This window comes from Saccharomyces mikatae (genome assembly GCF_947241705.1).
Source record: "Saccharomyces mikatae IFO 1815 strain IFO1815 genome assembly, chromosome: 11".
Taxonomy (NCBI): Eukaryota; Fungi; Ascomycota; class Saccharomycetes; order Saccharomycetales; family Saccharomycetaceae; genus Saccharomyces; species Saccharomyces mikatae.
This window is the reverse complement of record NC_079266.1, coordinates 617522-631887: the sequence shown is the minus strand read 5'-3', so window position 1 is coordinate 631887 and position 14366 is coordinate 617522. Positions and strand designations below refer to the sequence as shown.

Here is a 14366-nt window from a genome sequence, read left to right as displayed (position 1 = left end):
TTTAGTTTATTGATAAGCCTGTTATTGTTCCAGCTAAAGTAAACCAGCAGAAGGAAACCAAAATGAACAGTGGTCACTTAACTTTTAAGGAAAAGAACCAACAAAAGAATGCAAATTCAACAGCAATCGGAGATAGGCCTATACCAAAGCTCTATATCCTATTTAAATAAACCTAGGCCGTGCTTTAAAAGCTTCTATTCGACATTTCTTATCTCACTCCAAGGCCTAGCATGACTTCTACTATCCAAGAAAAACGCCAAGCGCTCTCACCCTTCCATAATAAAGCTATCTTGGTTACCCAGCCAATGGAGGTAAATAAGGCTCACTTACAAATTTGGTTAACTCAAAGAAACAAGCATCATATTACGTAAAAGCCTAAGGCATGTGTAATTACCGAATCTTGCTTTGAAATGTACTTTCAATTTTCAATGCTACTAAAAAACACTTAAACTATAGTATGACTGAGGGACATCCGACAAATGCCCAACTACTTATAACAATACGTGCGGTTTATCTATCTATGATAGCTCGTCCATGGCTTCTACAACAGTCTTGATGCTGTCTATGACACTGCTGACACCCACTCGAAGGACTCTGTCATCAATGCTTCTGAACTGGACGAGCATGACATTTTTTTCGGAGCTGTAGTCGATTTGGAAGTCTTGTGGTTTCAAAATCGGGTCTGGAGACAAAACTCTGGTTGCTATAACTGCTTGTTGTTCCGTTTTGAATGGTACCTTCAATTCCCTGATGTTTTAAAAATTTCGAAAGTTAGTAAACTAGACACCGCTCGGTCCTCCTATTGACAAACTTGTTTTACTTACAATGTGTGATGCAATGGCATTTCCCGTTTGCTTGACATTGTGTCCTTTTTTCCCTAGTGCTTGCAAACTGTGTTATGTATATTGTTATATGTTTTTCTATCAATTATATTGTTCTTCTTTGGAAAAATGAATGGTATTACTGAAGACCTCGCGACCACCCACTTTTTCTTTCTTGGTGAAGGCATCGGAATATTAAGAAAGTCTTTTTTTTCAATTCTAAAGTGCTTAGTCAGAAGTGCATTCTAATACAAAGAAGATTTCTAATTCAAATATCATTTGAGCACTATTCAAAGTTCGACAATGGGCTTTTTGTGCCGTCTTATGTTATCTCGTATCAGCGTAGTTTATATACATTCTTAGAAAAAGAATGCTGTCATACGTATATTACAAATGGTCTCAAGAACAGTATAGAACGATTTACTTCTGCCCATTCTTCAAGAAGCTCCCCCTTCAATCTTGTTCTGAATCCTTGCTACTATTTTCTCCCTCATCTTTTCTTTCGTTATCCACCTTTGCTTTCTCCTCTTCTTCATCGTCAGTCTTGACCTTTTTCGGCTCATTTGAGAATTCTGCACTAACCTCATCATCATCATCTTTCAACTCCCTAACCTCATCAATAGGTCGTTTATGGGATGTGGTTTCTCCCTCGACTTCCTTCTTTTTTTCCGCAAATTCTTTCTCTTCCGCCTTTTCGATACCGGCTTCCAATTGAGTATTTCCATCAGATGAATTATTTTGCTCGTTACCAGTAAGTTCCTCATCATTTGTATCTGTTGACAAGGTAGAAGACGAAGAGATTAGACCCCTTCCGGCAGGAATGTTGAAACTAGGTGTCAAATGGGTCGGCGGATCTGCTTTGTTGGTCGTCAACTCCCTTTGGTCATCAACTTTTTGCGAGGATTTGTTCGGTGATGGCGAAGTAAAGGGATTAAATCCACCTGACGAGGACGACTTAGAGTTCAATTTCAAAAGTTTTTCACCGGAGAGTAACGGGTTGAATGATGAGCTTGAATTTTCTTCGATCTTCCTAGGTAACCCTAACAATTGATTCTGTGTATGGTTTACATGTTTAGAAGGGCTTTCAGTAATTTTCTTTGTTTCTGACAGTTGAGATTCCATCTTAGCGAGCTTTCTTTCCAAAAGAGTCGTTTTCATCATTGCTTGTTGTTTACCTTCTTCGAAAGATTTCTTTTTTATATGTTGCAATTCATTGTCCAACTCTTTCCTCATTTTTGTTTCAATCTCTGCTCGTAATTGATCCCTTTCATCAATAGAAATACTGTTTGAATGTGATAATTCTTTTAGTTTTTCGTTGTATTTGTCCTCTAGTTCCTTTTGCTTCTCTTGGATCCTAATTTCAAACTGTTTTTGAAAAGTTACATCCATTTGTCCGGATTGGCTCAATAATTTTATTCTCTCTTCCACTTTTTCATCAAACTCTTTCTCTAAGTCTTCTCTCTTACGTTCGATTATCTTACTTATTTTCTCCTCAGTAGGCAATCTTATTCTCTTTTTAAGTGCTTCTTCAGCTTCACGGATTCTATTGACCACTTCCTCCTCATGCTCGGCTTTCCATTTTATCTTCAGTTCATCGATATTAATATTGCTTGGTTGATTCAGCCTTTCTTGGGCCTCTAGTATTTTCTCATTAACTTCTTTGGTCTTTTCTCTGATAAAATTGATTTTATCTTCTTCAAAAGTCTTCTTCATAGATTCAACTATTTTAGATAAGTCATTTTGTTCATTAGCTGGTTCAGATTGTAATTGTTGTTGAATTCTCCTTTGTTTCTCTATTTCTTCTCTCAATGTTATAATCTCTTCATTTAGTTTCTTTATCGTCGAATCATAGAAAGTCGCTTTCTCTTCTAACTTAGTTTTAAACTCTTTAGAGCTATTTTCTGCATCTTGTTGCAATCTTTTTATCGCATCTAATTGATTGTTATCTTGTTCTGCCTTTGCGTTCTCTAATTCTTCAATTTTTGTATTAGCATCATCCAAGGACTTTTCTAACTTGATCTTAGCATTTTTTAGATCATTAACTTGCTCAGTTAATGTGTCCAGTGAGAGCTTCGATGTTTTCAATCTCTCCTGAGCTTGCCTTCTCAATCTGTTAAACCTTTCCTCGGCTTCAGCACCTTGGCGTGTTTTTTCATCTAGTTTTACCTTCAAGCTATCTATCTCATGTTCTAGTTTTTCATAATCGCTTGAGCTCATCTGTCGATGTTTCTCCAATATGTCTTGTGAGCGCTTCTTCCACCGATGAACCTCTTCTTTCGTCAACCTGAGCTCTTGTTCTTTTTCTTGCATTGAATATTTTAGAGCAGCCAGTTCAGACTCGATTGGTGCGATGTCTTGTTTCAATTTATCTAATTCAGATTGGAGCACCCTCTTCTCTTCATTATTATTTTCAAGTTCATTGCGCAACGTTATGTTGCTTTCTCTTAATAAATTCAATTGATTTAGCTTTTCCATGATATCCTCATGCTGCTGAATGATAGTTGGACGTTTTTCCTCTTCAAGTCTCGAATTGTCCAGTTTTGTACGAGCTTCTTGCAATTCAATATCCATTAAAGAGATTTTTTGCCTTAGCATTTTAGCATCTCTTTCTGCTACCGTAACTTTGGTATCAAGAATATCCCTTTCACGGCGTAATGAAAGTAAAATACTATTCAAAGCAGGTTTGTCGTTTGTGTCAGTCACTCCTTTATCTGCAGTCGTGTATAGTTCAATTTGGTCATATAAAAGTTTATTCTGAGAAGTTAGGTCCTCAATTCGAGAATTAGATGATTCTAACTGTTCTATTAGTGCTTTCCTTTGAGAGGTCCAGCTCCTTTCATTTTCTTTCAATGTACTTTCTAATTGGTTACGCGATAATGTTAAGGTGTTTACTTGAACTCTGTAAGTATGCAATTGTTCCCTTAATTCACTGATCGTTTTAGAAACATCCGCGTGTTTCTGTAATTCCTGTTCATAGTTGTTTTGAGCAGTATTAGCGTATATTGTTTGCTGATCAAGATCTTTTTGAATTTTCGACAACTTCGATTCGTATTCAGATTTAACAGCTTCAACTTCTTTGTTATTATTTTGTAAAATAGATATTTTTTTCCTGAATTCAGCTTTCTCTTCTTTCATCCCTTTATTCTGTAAATCTAGCTCATTATTCAAGTTGAAAATTTGCTCTTTTAATAGCGAAATCTTTTCCTCTAAACTACTCTTTTCGTTAGTTAAATTTTTAATTCGATTAGAGAAATCTTTGCTGGATTCTTCGAATTTAGAATGCATTTGTTTTAGTGATTTAGCATTGGTCTCGTAAAGCTCTTTATATTCTTGTATCTGAGAATAAGCATCAGTCAAGCTGATTTTGGATTTCTCTAGTTCCTTGCGTAGGGAGTCATCATTGATTGTTCCGTCAATAACATTATAAGTATGTAAACGGATCTTATTTTCGTCAATTTCCTTTTCTAAGGATTTGACTTTATGCTGTAACTTCTCAATCTCAGCCTGCTTATCGTTCATAGAACATATAATGGATTCATTATCCTTTTTCAACACCTCAATTTTATTTTGATACCATTCTATACTTGAATTATTGTCTTCTTCCAGTTGTTTAATACGTTGATCTTTATGAGAAGCTTCTCCTTTTAGTTCATTGTGAGCATGTTCAAGTTCATCTATTTTGTTCTGATATGATTTTCTGGTTTCGTCCAATAGATTTTCACGTTCCTTTTGTAGAGTTTGCAATTGGGTAACCATTATACGTAAACCGGTCTTTTCGGATGAAAGTTTTTGCATTTCTTGTTTCAAGTTTTGTTCGGAATCGATTTTCAGTTTCTGTTCCTCTTTCAGGTTGTATAATTCTGTTTCACAAATATTCAGCTTAGATTTACAGGAAATGTATTCATTGAGGGTTTCCTGGGTCTTTGAATCTTGTTTTAAAATAGTACTTTGTAAACAATCAAATCTTTTGCGTAGTTGATCATTCTCAGCTTTAGTTAAATCTAACGTATTTGAAAGTAGCTTGAACCGTTCTTCTGCCAGTATCCTGGACGATTTTTCTTTTCCAAGCTTAATAGATATGTCACTTTTGCTATCGTATAGATCTTGTATCTCTTTGTTCAAAAGTGACATATTCTCAGTAGACTCCCTCGTAATCTGGGAAATGTTACTTTGCAGATCTTGAATTTGGCATTCTAGATTCCTTTTGGTTTCGTTTAATTGTTGTATCGTCGAATTGAGATGCGAAGTTTCTTCGTTAGAAAGCAAGGCTTTCGAATTTTCACATTCCTTCTCTAACTCCTCAACTTTTGATTCTAGTTGCTCCTTTTCAGCTTTTAGGGTTAGTATTGCCTCTTTGGCCTCATTTATGGTTTCACTTTCAATTTTCTGAAGACTTTGTTTGGACTCATTTTCATTTGATTCCAGTCTATCAGCTAAGTTTCTCACTATTTTCAAAAGCTCAGTATTCTTTTCTTGTAATTCTATGATACTTCTGAACTCGACTAGTCTTTCGGTAACGATTTTCTGAGAGTCAGTCTCTGTAGCAGTGTCACTGTCGTTTTGTAAAATATTCTGAATGAACATGATTTCTTCCTTACGTAAAGGTCCCTTTGAGTCTTTGGAAACTGAATTTGTGATCAGTAGATATTGTACTTGACGACATAAATCGAGGCGTTGTTTGATTAAGGTTTGAATGTCGTTTTCACATTGTTTTAGTTTTTCGCTTTTAGCACTCAATTCTCTGATCTTCGCGTTCTTCTCGTTGGATGTATGCTCCAATAATAACGCAGCGTTGTTTAATTCATTTTCCAGCGTATCTGTTCTCTCCTTGAAAGAGTTTATGATAGGTACTTTATGTTCCAACTCTAAGATAAACGACTCAATTTGATTTTGAAGATGTTCCTTGGCACGTTTTTCTTTGATTAGTTGTTTCTTCAATAATATGAAATCAGAACTGGATCTTGAGGTTGAGCTTCCACTTTCTTCATCCGTTTCACCAATGATAGACGATAGGCGTATACATTCGCTTTTGCACTGTGCCAGTTCTTCTTTTGTTAACTGCAATTCTTTGACTAAGTCCTCTTTTTCAGACATGTGTTTTTTTGAGTCATTTGAAGTTTCCAACCCTCTTGTACTGTCCAATTCTTCTTTGACTGCATTCAACTGTGACTCCAAAAGATCTACTAAGCGTTGTTTTAGGTTAATCTCTGTAGAAAACTCTTGCTTTTCACTACTCAAACAATCCGATAAACTTTTAATCTCCAACAATTTTTCTTGTAGAGATTTCGATAGCTCATCGTTTTTCTGCGTTAAGACATCATTTTTTGTTTTTTCCACTTGAAAATCACTTCTTAAATGATTTAATTCGTTTCTGATTTCCAAAATGATTTTATCTGTTTTTTTTCTATAGGAAAGATACTGTTCATTTTTAGAGCACAACTCCTTTTCTAACCAATCATTGGTTGACTGTAATATGTTCAACTCTTGTGCTTTTCTTTCCAATTCAGCCCTGGAATTCAGGTCACTAGTAATAAGGTCTTGCTGTTTTGTCTCTAAGTCTATTATTGTAGAACGTAATCTCTTGCATTCATTATCAGAACGATTATTATCACTCCTAGCTATTTCTAGTTCTTTTAGCCTTTCATCCAATATTTTTAAAGTTCGCTGTTGATTGCACTGCAGTTCCTTCTTCTCTTCGATTAGGTCGTCGGCCCTCCTTTTTATTGACTCTAGTTCATTCGATATTTTCGTCTTTTCATTTTTTTCAGATTCCAACTTATCACAGGTGTCATCCCTCTCCTTTCGGATTCCATCATTTTGTTTTATAAGATTTTCCATTTCCTTTTTCAAATTATCAATTTTTTTCGAAGAATTCGTCTTAAGTTCATCAAAAGAAACAGTAATTTGAAGATTCTCTGATTTGAGTTCATTGAATTGTAGGAGTTTATCGTTCAGGTGTTTTATGAGGTCACTATTAATCGATTCAACTTGTTCAAAAGAGAAGCCGAAAAAAGAAGCAATAGCTTTTAATCTTTCATCTGTATTATCACTATTCTGTACGCTTTTAATTGAAATGTCATGATCCGGCATTATGCTAGAATTTAGCGTTACTGATTATTGTGTAGCTGCGGCAAAAACTAATTAAGCTCTGTTCAGCAAAAAAGATATAAAAATAGACAGGCAACAATTTATTTATCAGTAACTATTTTAAGTGGGTGTGTCTGTCGAGCGCCGTAAGACTCAATGGTTTCGTTTAGTGTATTCTTCTGTTTGTATTCAATTTGCCATCCATTTTTGTTGTTCACATACTCTAGTTCTCATGTCAAAAAAGCAATGATAGGAAACAAAAATAGTAATAGTGCGTTACCCCGCGCAGTGACTATATAAAGACGTAACAAGCATCTGTGTTAAGACGACGATGAAATATTATATTCGAAGTATTTATTCAGACGTCACAATATTGGGAACTAGTTTCTAGTGTCGCAGCTAATGACTCTAGAGGACTGTTCACCCCATTTTTTTTTTGAAAACAGAAAATGTTTTGTTAAAAGAAGTAAAGTATACGTAAAGTTCAATTTTAATGAGGACGGAAAAATATAACAACTTTTTCATGAGAATATGAATCATTAGAAAAGATATCAGTGCACGATATCTTTTTTTATAATCTCATGGTCAACACATTTTGGTGTTAACCAAATAAAAAATAGACATTGTAAACGAGACTGAGAACACATTATTACAATCTTTGTTTGACATATGATTAGATTCTGATTTTCTCTGTCTTCCATGAGAAAACTTTTATCATGTTTTCTATATAAATGAGAATAGCCGCCCATTTTCTCATCGAAAGTTATACTCCTTTTCCATTTCGTTTTCAGTACTATTCACACCCGTGGCCCATATAATTTTTGATTGTTGTATGGGTGTACTTTTTTTATTTTCTTGATATTTTCATTTTTCCATATTTTGAAGTACCGCAATACGAGACGGATATTCCGCCTTACGATTCTGCCCCATACTAGCTATTACCCATCTATCCCGGACATTATAGACATGCAATTATAGTCTCAAAATACACAAGTAAAGATACAACCTTTACATGGCATTTTAAAAAGTCAAAAAGAGGTAAAGCCACCAAAGGTTCAAAATGCAAATGTATGTTATGAATTTATCGTTCCAAAAACAGTGTTTTCGAGGAAATATGAAGATTACTACGATAACTAGAAAGACTCAGATAGAAAGTACAAGAAGAAATAATCAACGAATTTACTAGAGTTTTGAACAAATAGCACTTGAGAAGTTTATTCATTTGTATCAAAGTTTAGATTGTCCACTAAAAAGGTGCACGGAAAAAGCAGGAAAGCCACGTGTATTCAAGAGGCATTTGAGTATTCCATCTTTTTTGCAGAACATTCTCATATTCCTCTTATTAATAAGAATCTTCTTTTTACTAACGTAAAGTTTTTTTCTTTATGAATACACACGCATGTGTGCTAAATCCATAAATTAAATTTTCCCATTTTGTGTAGTTTCGTTAAGACTTTGACTGGTAAGACCATTACTTTAGAAGTTGAATCTTCTGACACTATTGACAATGTCAAGTCCAAGATCCAAGACAAGGAAGGAATTCCACCTGACCAACAAAGATTGATCTTTGCCGGTAAGCAATTGGAGGACGGTAGAACTTTATCTGACTACAATATTCAAAAGGAATCCACTTTACATTTGGTCTTGAGATTGAGAGGTGGTATTATCGAACCATCTTTGAAAGCCTTAGCTTCCAAGTATAACTGTGACAAATCTGTCTGTCGTAAATGTTACGCTAGATTGCCACCAAGAGCTACCAACTGTAGAAAGAGAAAGTGTGGTCACACTAACCAATTGCGTCCAAAGAAGAAGTTAAAATAGTCGATCTATCACGATTTGCCCAAATCCAGAATTTGTATACACCACGATTTTTTTACCTCATATATATTTTTCATTTTCTATTCTATTTGTAGATGGGAGGTAATTTTTATATGGCCCTCTCTTTACAAATTGTTTTATAATACAATATATATCAAGATATAATAACAAGTCATTTTAGAGAATGGCATGCGAATGTGAGAAACAAAGAGCTAGTGTCTACAAACAATACATATTTTTCATGGTTTTGAGAGTTTGAATTTTAGATTTAGTAAATACTATACAGTAAACTTTGCATATAAAAACCTATTCTAATTGTTCATTAGTGATGGAAAGGGCGAGTTTTGTGAATTGAATGGCATCAGTGAAGGAAAACACTGTTAATATAATAAGATAAGAAAAAAAAGAAAACATTAGGAATAGAAAACAAGTGTAACTCATGAATATTTGGCAGTAGATCTTAAACTTTCCGTTGGTTCCAGTATTTCGATATCATTTGCTTTAGGTGCAGAAATGGAATTGAGGTCAAATTCATCGTCTTCTTCGTAGTCCATGGCGTTCATCTCTTCTTCTGTATCGTTATACTTTCTGAAGCATAACCAGAATAGACAACCAGAGATAAAACAGGCGACAGCCAGACCAGTGAATAACCATGTAAATTTAGGGTCAACTGTTACTGGGGATAAGGCACAACCAATGGCGGAACCAAAAGCATTGGTTAATAAGAAAATGGACATGATAAATGATTTCATCGAAGCAGGGGCCTTGGAATAAGCGTATTCCAACCCGGTGATAGAAGCAAAGATTTCTGAAAAGGAAATTAGGACATATGCAGGAATTTGCCAGCAAACATGGATATGGTTTGGAGTGTTGTGACCCAGAGGTTCATTGTACCATGGACCAGCCTTGTAAACGAAACTTTGTAGGACAGCAGCCCATGTCATGGCAAAGGATCCGAACATAAAACCAAAGAAGATTTTGGTAATAGGTTTTAATGGAGTATATCTTCTGATGAAAGGATATACAAATTTCTCGAAAATCGGGATAAAAACGATTAACGCAATAGAATCAAAAGCTTGTAAGAAATCATTGGGAATGCCGTGCAGTTCCATCATACTGGCCTGAGTAATGAAACTGGAAATCATGGTTCCGTATTGGGTCCAATAGATTGGGTAGAAGACAAAGACCTTGCAAGCGGCCAAAGCTCTCTTGATTTCATCAACAAATTTGTCATTCCATGGATAGTTCTCTTCTGGATGGACAGATGGCTTGGCAGCATTAAAGTCGAACTTATTCTTGGTTAAAATCCAGCAGACTCTAAAACTTTTGGCAACGACTTTATCACCAATAGGTCTTTGAATGTATTGTTTCTTACCAAAAATCAAAGTTACAACTGCGATCCAGAAAAAGCAGAACGGTAACAGATAGGCCGCCCAGAAACCCTTGTGGTATTCTAATTCAGTAGTAGCCATTAGAGATAGAGATCCGACGTTGATCATAAAGTAGAAGAACATAAAGACGTTTTGTAAGGTAATATTTGAGTCAACGATAACTCTTTCTCCGGATTTTAACACTTTGATGAACGGTTTCCGTTTGGGCAGTTGGTCAGCAATCAACACGGAAATGTTAGCTTTGATCATACCAGTGGCAATACCGATCAGAATAATGGCGGCAATAAACCCACCGATAGCACTATCTCTATTACCAACAGAGGGAATCGAAGTAATAAATAGAATAAAGATCCCGGCAATGTAGATGGCCGTACCACAACAAATCGTATTATATTTACCCCAAAAAGTGTCTGCAACATAACCGCCGAAAACTGGCGTAACGTAGCACCAAAACTGGAAGAAATACGACAACCCTGTGGCACCCTGACTGTTCAAGCCCAAAACACCCTTTGGGGAATCGTTAGGCCCATATTCCATGTAGTTTTGGAATGGCGCAGAAAGCCCGTAGTAGGAAAATCTCTCGGAAAGCTCTACAATAGCAATCAACCAGCATCTCATCGGGATTTTACCACCAACATGTCTAAGAGTCTTCGTTTCTTCTTCAGTGGGAGCTTCGAAATCTTCGTCCTCTGGAGAATGCGACAAATTATACTGCTCCGTGGAGTTAGCAACATCGTCACTAACGTATGAGTCCTTCAATGTAACGGCATGGGTCTTTTCCTCTTCTATGACAGGGAAATCCCCTTGTTTTTCGTCCTGCACTTCATCTGAGCTCCGGCTAGGATGATTAAGCATGGTTAGTGTTCGTTAGAGATATAATCTGAAAAAAAGGGAATGAAAAAATATAAACAAATATCGAAGTTGTTTGCAGTAAGGAGCACAGTTGTGTATTATTATTTTTTTCCTGAAGGGAGAAAGAAAAGTAAATAATAATGATGTGTAATAAAAGAATAAAGCTGAATTAGATACAAATGGAAAAGATACGGAAGATATGCACATCACTTATATATTATTACAAAGCTGAAAAAAATGGAAAAGAACAATAAATTATGCTGAGATGTAGAATGGTACGAAATGTGGCGGGTGGGGAATGAAAAAGTTAGAGACAGAGAGATACAGACGAGAAGTAAAGTCAATCAAGGAACTGTGCTAATCAGAGTAGCCAGTTATCATATGAGAATTATCCGTACTGATAAGAAACACAAGTTCTCTCAAGAGCTGCCACCGCTTCTGTAATTGTCATTATGTCGAAGAAAGAAAACCCTGTGAACTCGGTGTGAAGAGAGAACAGAAGAGCAACAAAAACCGACCTTTTTCTTTTGCTTCGAGCATCCCAAAGAAGAAAATCGCAAACCAAACGTTTCTTTTTCTACTGTGCAGGTACGTCTGTTTCTCTGACACAAAATATCCGGATTCTTTCAACTCGTGGCATTTCGATGCACTCACACTGAAAGCAAGAAGAAAGCGAAGGCACAATTAATAGGGGAGTAAATGAGACTAGAAAGGGAGGAAAGCAGCCCAAACTGTGGGTGTTGTATTGCGCGTCCTTCTTCGATTTGACACAAAATGAAAATTGCGTCACATTTCTGCGGACGCCGTTAGCCCGTTAGTGTCATGTTATTGCGGGATTTTTTGGTGCCGTGGATGGAGCCGACGGAGCTAAGCAAGCTTTGGAAGCAATGCTTGGCGGCGCCGTTATCTTTTTCTCACTAGAAATGCTTACAAACTTGTTGATAGAGGAGGAATCATGGCGATTGCGCTACCCCACCTGAAACCTTTCTGGCAAATTTTTGTGTCCTTTTTTTGTTCTTGGCGGCCGTGCGGGCATGTCTAGTCGGCAACGGGACTTACTATGTGTTATCAATCAGCAGATTTTCCTCCACATCAAGCAAAGACACCTAAGTTTCGCAGCCACATTTACAAGAATGAAGGCATTTGTTTTGTTTGTTGTCTCTAATTGGTTTGATTCCTTTACGAAAATGAGGCGTTATGCACTGCCTAATGGTGCAAGTAATCTAAATTGCTCACTGATAACAAAATGTGGCAAAATGTGTTAGTACGTGTGTAGAAGGTCATGGTGGCATCTGACACAAAAAAGTAGATAACAGTAATAGGACAAATGTGTCATTTGTTTTTGACAAGGGGCAGTATTACCTCGCACAAAAGGCTACTATCTTGATGTGACGATGGTTTCATTAGACACATTAGTGTTCTACGTTTGTCTTTCTTGAGCCGTAATTCATATCCTTTCTCTTACGCCCCTTTCCCTATAAATGATACCTGGTTGATACTTCCTCTTATATTCACTTTGTGGTGTTCGGGTGTTGCAGTCATTGATGTCCTTTATTTTGACCAAAGGCAGGCATTATCGTGCAGTTTATCTCAATAAGATACTTATAGAGAGAAAAAAGGCTCAGATAAGCTCTACCAGATTTCTAATTATTGTATTTTGTTTTACGCAGATTTTTTACACCTCTCTATTTCTGGATTATTACGACATTTTGGAGGTTTCTACTGTAGTATATGTTGCCCTTTTCTTCATGGCGGAACGAGGAAGAAAATAAAGAGAATTGGTCTGAGGAAGCTTTGAACGGGAAGAGAAGAAAACCCGTCCCATCGCATCGAGCATACACTTTTTTTTTTTTTTTCAGTGCAGATTAAGAAAATTTACTTGACGATTGATGAAGAAGTATCCAACTCATCGCACTTTTATTTGAAGCAAGAGAGATAGTTAAGTCGCATAGCACATAAGAATACACAGAAATGGGTTCCAAGAAAGTTATAGTTGATGAAGTACCAAAACTAAGTCTTAAAGAAAAGGACACAGAAGAGAAATCCTCTTCCTCCTCTTCTTCCTCCTCTTCTTCCTCCTCTTCGAGTAGCAGTGATTCTGAATCTAGCTCATCATCCTCAGCATCTAGTTCGAGCTCAGGCTCAAGTTCCAGTGACTCGGATTCTTCCAGTGAATCTGACTCCAGTTCCAGTGGATCTTCCTCTTCTAGCTCCAGCTCCAGCTCCAGCTCTAGTTCTAGTTCTAGTTCAAGTGAATCTTCTTCAGAATCCGAGGCAGAAAATGAAACTAAGAAGAGAGCAATAGAATCTGATAATGAAGACGCTAAGAAAACTAAGAAAGCAAAGACTCAACCGGAAACTTCCAGCAAGTCATCTTCATCCTCCTCCGAATCTGATTCGGATTCTGATTCAAGCTCTAGTTCCAGCAGTTCTTCTTCTTCTGATTCTGATTCTGATTCTGAATCCAGCTCTAGTTCTAGCTCTAGTTCCAACAGTTCTTCTTCATCTGACTCTTCCGATTCAGATTCTAGTTCCAGCAGTTCTTCTTCATCTGACTCTTCCGATTCAGATTCTAGTTCCAGCAGTTCTTCTTCATCTGACTCTTCCGATTCAGATTCTAGTTCCAGCAGTTCTTCTTCATCTGACTCTTCCGATTCAGATTCTAGTTCCAGCAGTTCTTCTTCGTCTGATTCAGAATCTAGCTCCAGCTCTAGCTCTAGCGACTCTTCATCTGATTCTGACTCAGATTCTTCAACTTCTAACTCCGACTCAAGTTCCAGCGATTCCACATCTTCATCTGACTCTTCCGATTCAGATTCTAGTTCTGAACCGGAAGCCGGAAAGGCATCTGCAGTCGAGTCCGATGCCGAAGAAACACCTGCTTCTTCTAACGAGCCAACTCCATCAGCATCCGAATCGTCCAGTGCTAGTAAATTGAACATTCCGGCCGGAAATGATGAAATTAAAGATGGTCAAAGAAAGCATTTTTCCAGAGTAGAAAGATCGAAGATCAATTTTGAAGCTTGGGAGTTAACAGACAACACTTACAAAGGTGCTGCTGGAACATGGGGTGAAATGGCAAATGAAAAATTAGGTAGAGTAAGAGGTAAAGATTTTACTAAAAATAAAAATAAAATGAAGAGGGGTTCTTATAGGGGTGGTTCAATCACTTTGGAAAGTGGTTCATACAAATTCCAAGATTGAAAAGAGAAAAGCGAAAACCACAGTTCTTTTAAAGTGATCTCAACTATCTTGTAGAGCAAACTGATTGCAATCATAACAAAAGTAATAATAATAATAATAAAAATAAAAATAATAATAGTAGTAGTAGTAGTAATGATAATATTATATATTGTCTACCTTTGAAAGAAGAAAAATCAAACGACCAGAAATAATA

The 14366-nt window shown here is 36.6% G+C and overlaps 5 protein-coding genes across 5 annotated transcripts; 2 read left to right on the top strand and 3 right to left on the bottom strand.

Annotated features, from left to right (window-relative positions):
- Positions 1 to 518: 518 nt before the first annotated feature.
- PCC1 (chromatin DNA-binding EKC/KEOPS complex subunit PCC1) lies at positions 519 to 862 on the bottom strand (the record flags this gene model as incomplete). The annotated part of the gene is made up of 2 exons (XM_056224007.1): positions 519 to 747; positions 825 to 862. 2 exons carry the CDS (start codon positions 860 to 862, stop codon positions 519 to 521), a joined length of 267 nt encoding a protein of 88 aa, XP_056077969.1.
- Positions 863 to 1274: 412 nt separating this feature from the next.
- On the bottom strand, positions 1275 to 6911 carry MLP1 (Mlp1p; the record flags this gene model as incomplete). Its single annotated transcript, XM_056224006.1, has 1 exon — positions 1275 to 6911. One exon carries the CDS (start codon positions 6909 to 6911, stop codon positions 1275 to 1277), a length of 5637 nt encoding a protein of 1878 aa, XP_056077968.1.
- A 1057-nt stretch (positions 6912 to 7968) lies between these two features.
- Positions 7969 to 8729, top strand: RPL40B (ubiquitin-60S ribosomal protein eL40 RPL40B fusion protein; the record flags this gene model as incomplete). Its single annotated transcript, XM_056224005.1, has 2 exons — positions 7969 to 7976; positions 8351 to 8729. The coding sequence occupies 2 exons, from the start codon at positions 7969 to 7971 to the stop codon at positions 8727 to 8729; spliced, it is 387 nt and encodes a 128-aa protein (XP_056077967.1).
- Positions 8730 to 9163: 434 nt separating this feature from the next.
- On the bottom strand, positions 9164 to 10972 carry PTR2 (Ptr2p; the record flags this gene model as incomplete). The annotated part of the gene is made up of 1 exon (XM_056224004.1): positions 9164 to 10972. The coding sequence occupies one exon, from the start codon at positions 10970 to 10972 to the stop codon at positions 9164 to 9166; it is 1809 nt and encodes a 602-aa protein (XP_056077966.1).
- Positions 10973 to 12940: 1968 nt separating this feature from the next.
- On the top strand, positions 12941 to 14173 carry SRP40 (Srp40p; the record flags this gene model as incomplete). The annotated part of the gene is made up of 1 exon (XM_056224003.1): positions 12941 to 14173. One exon carries the CDS (start codon positions 12941 to 12943, stop codon positions 14171 to 14173), a length of 1233 nt encoding a protein of 410 aa, XP_056077965.1.
- Positions 14174 to 14366: the final 193 nt, after the last annotated feature.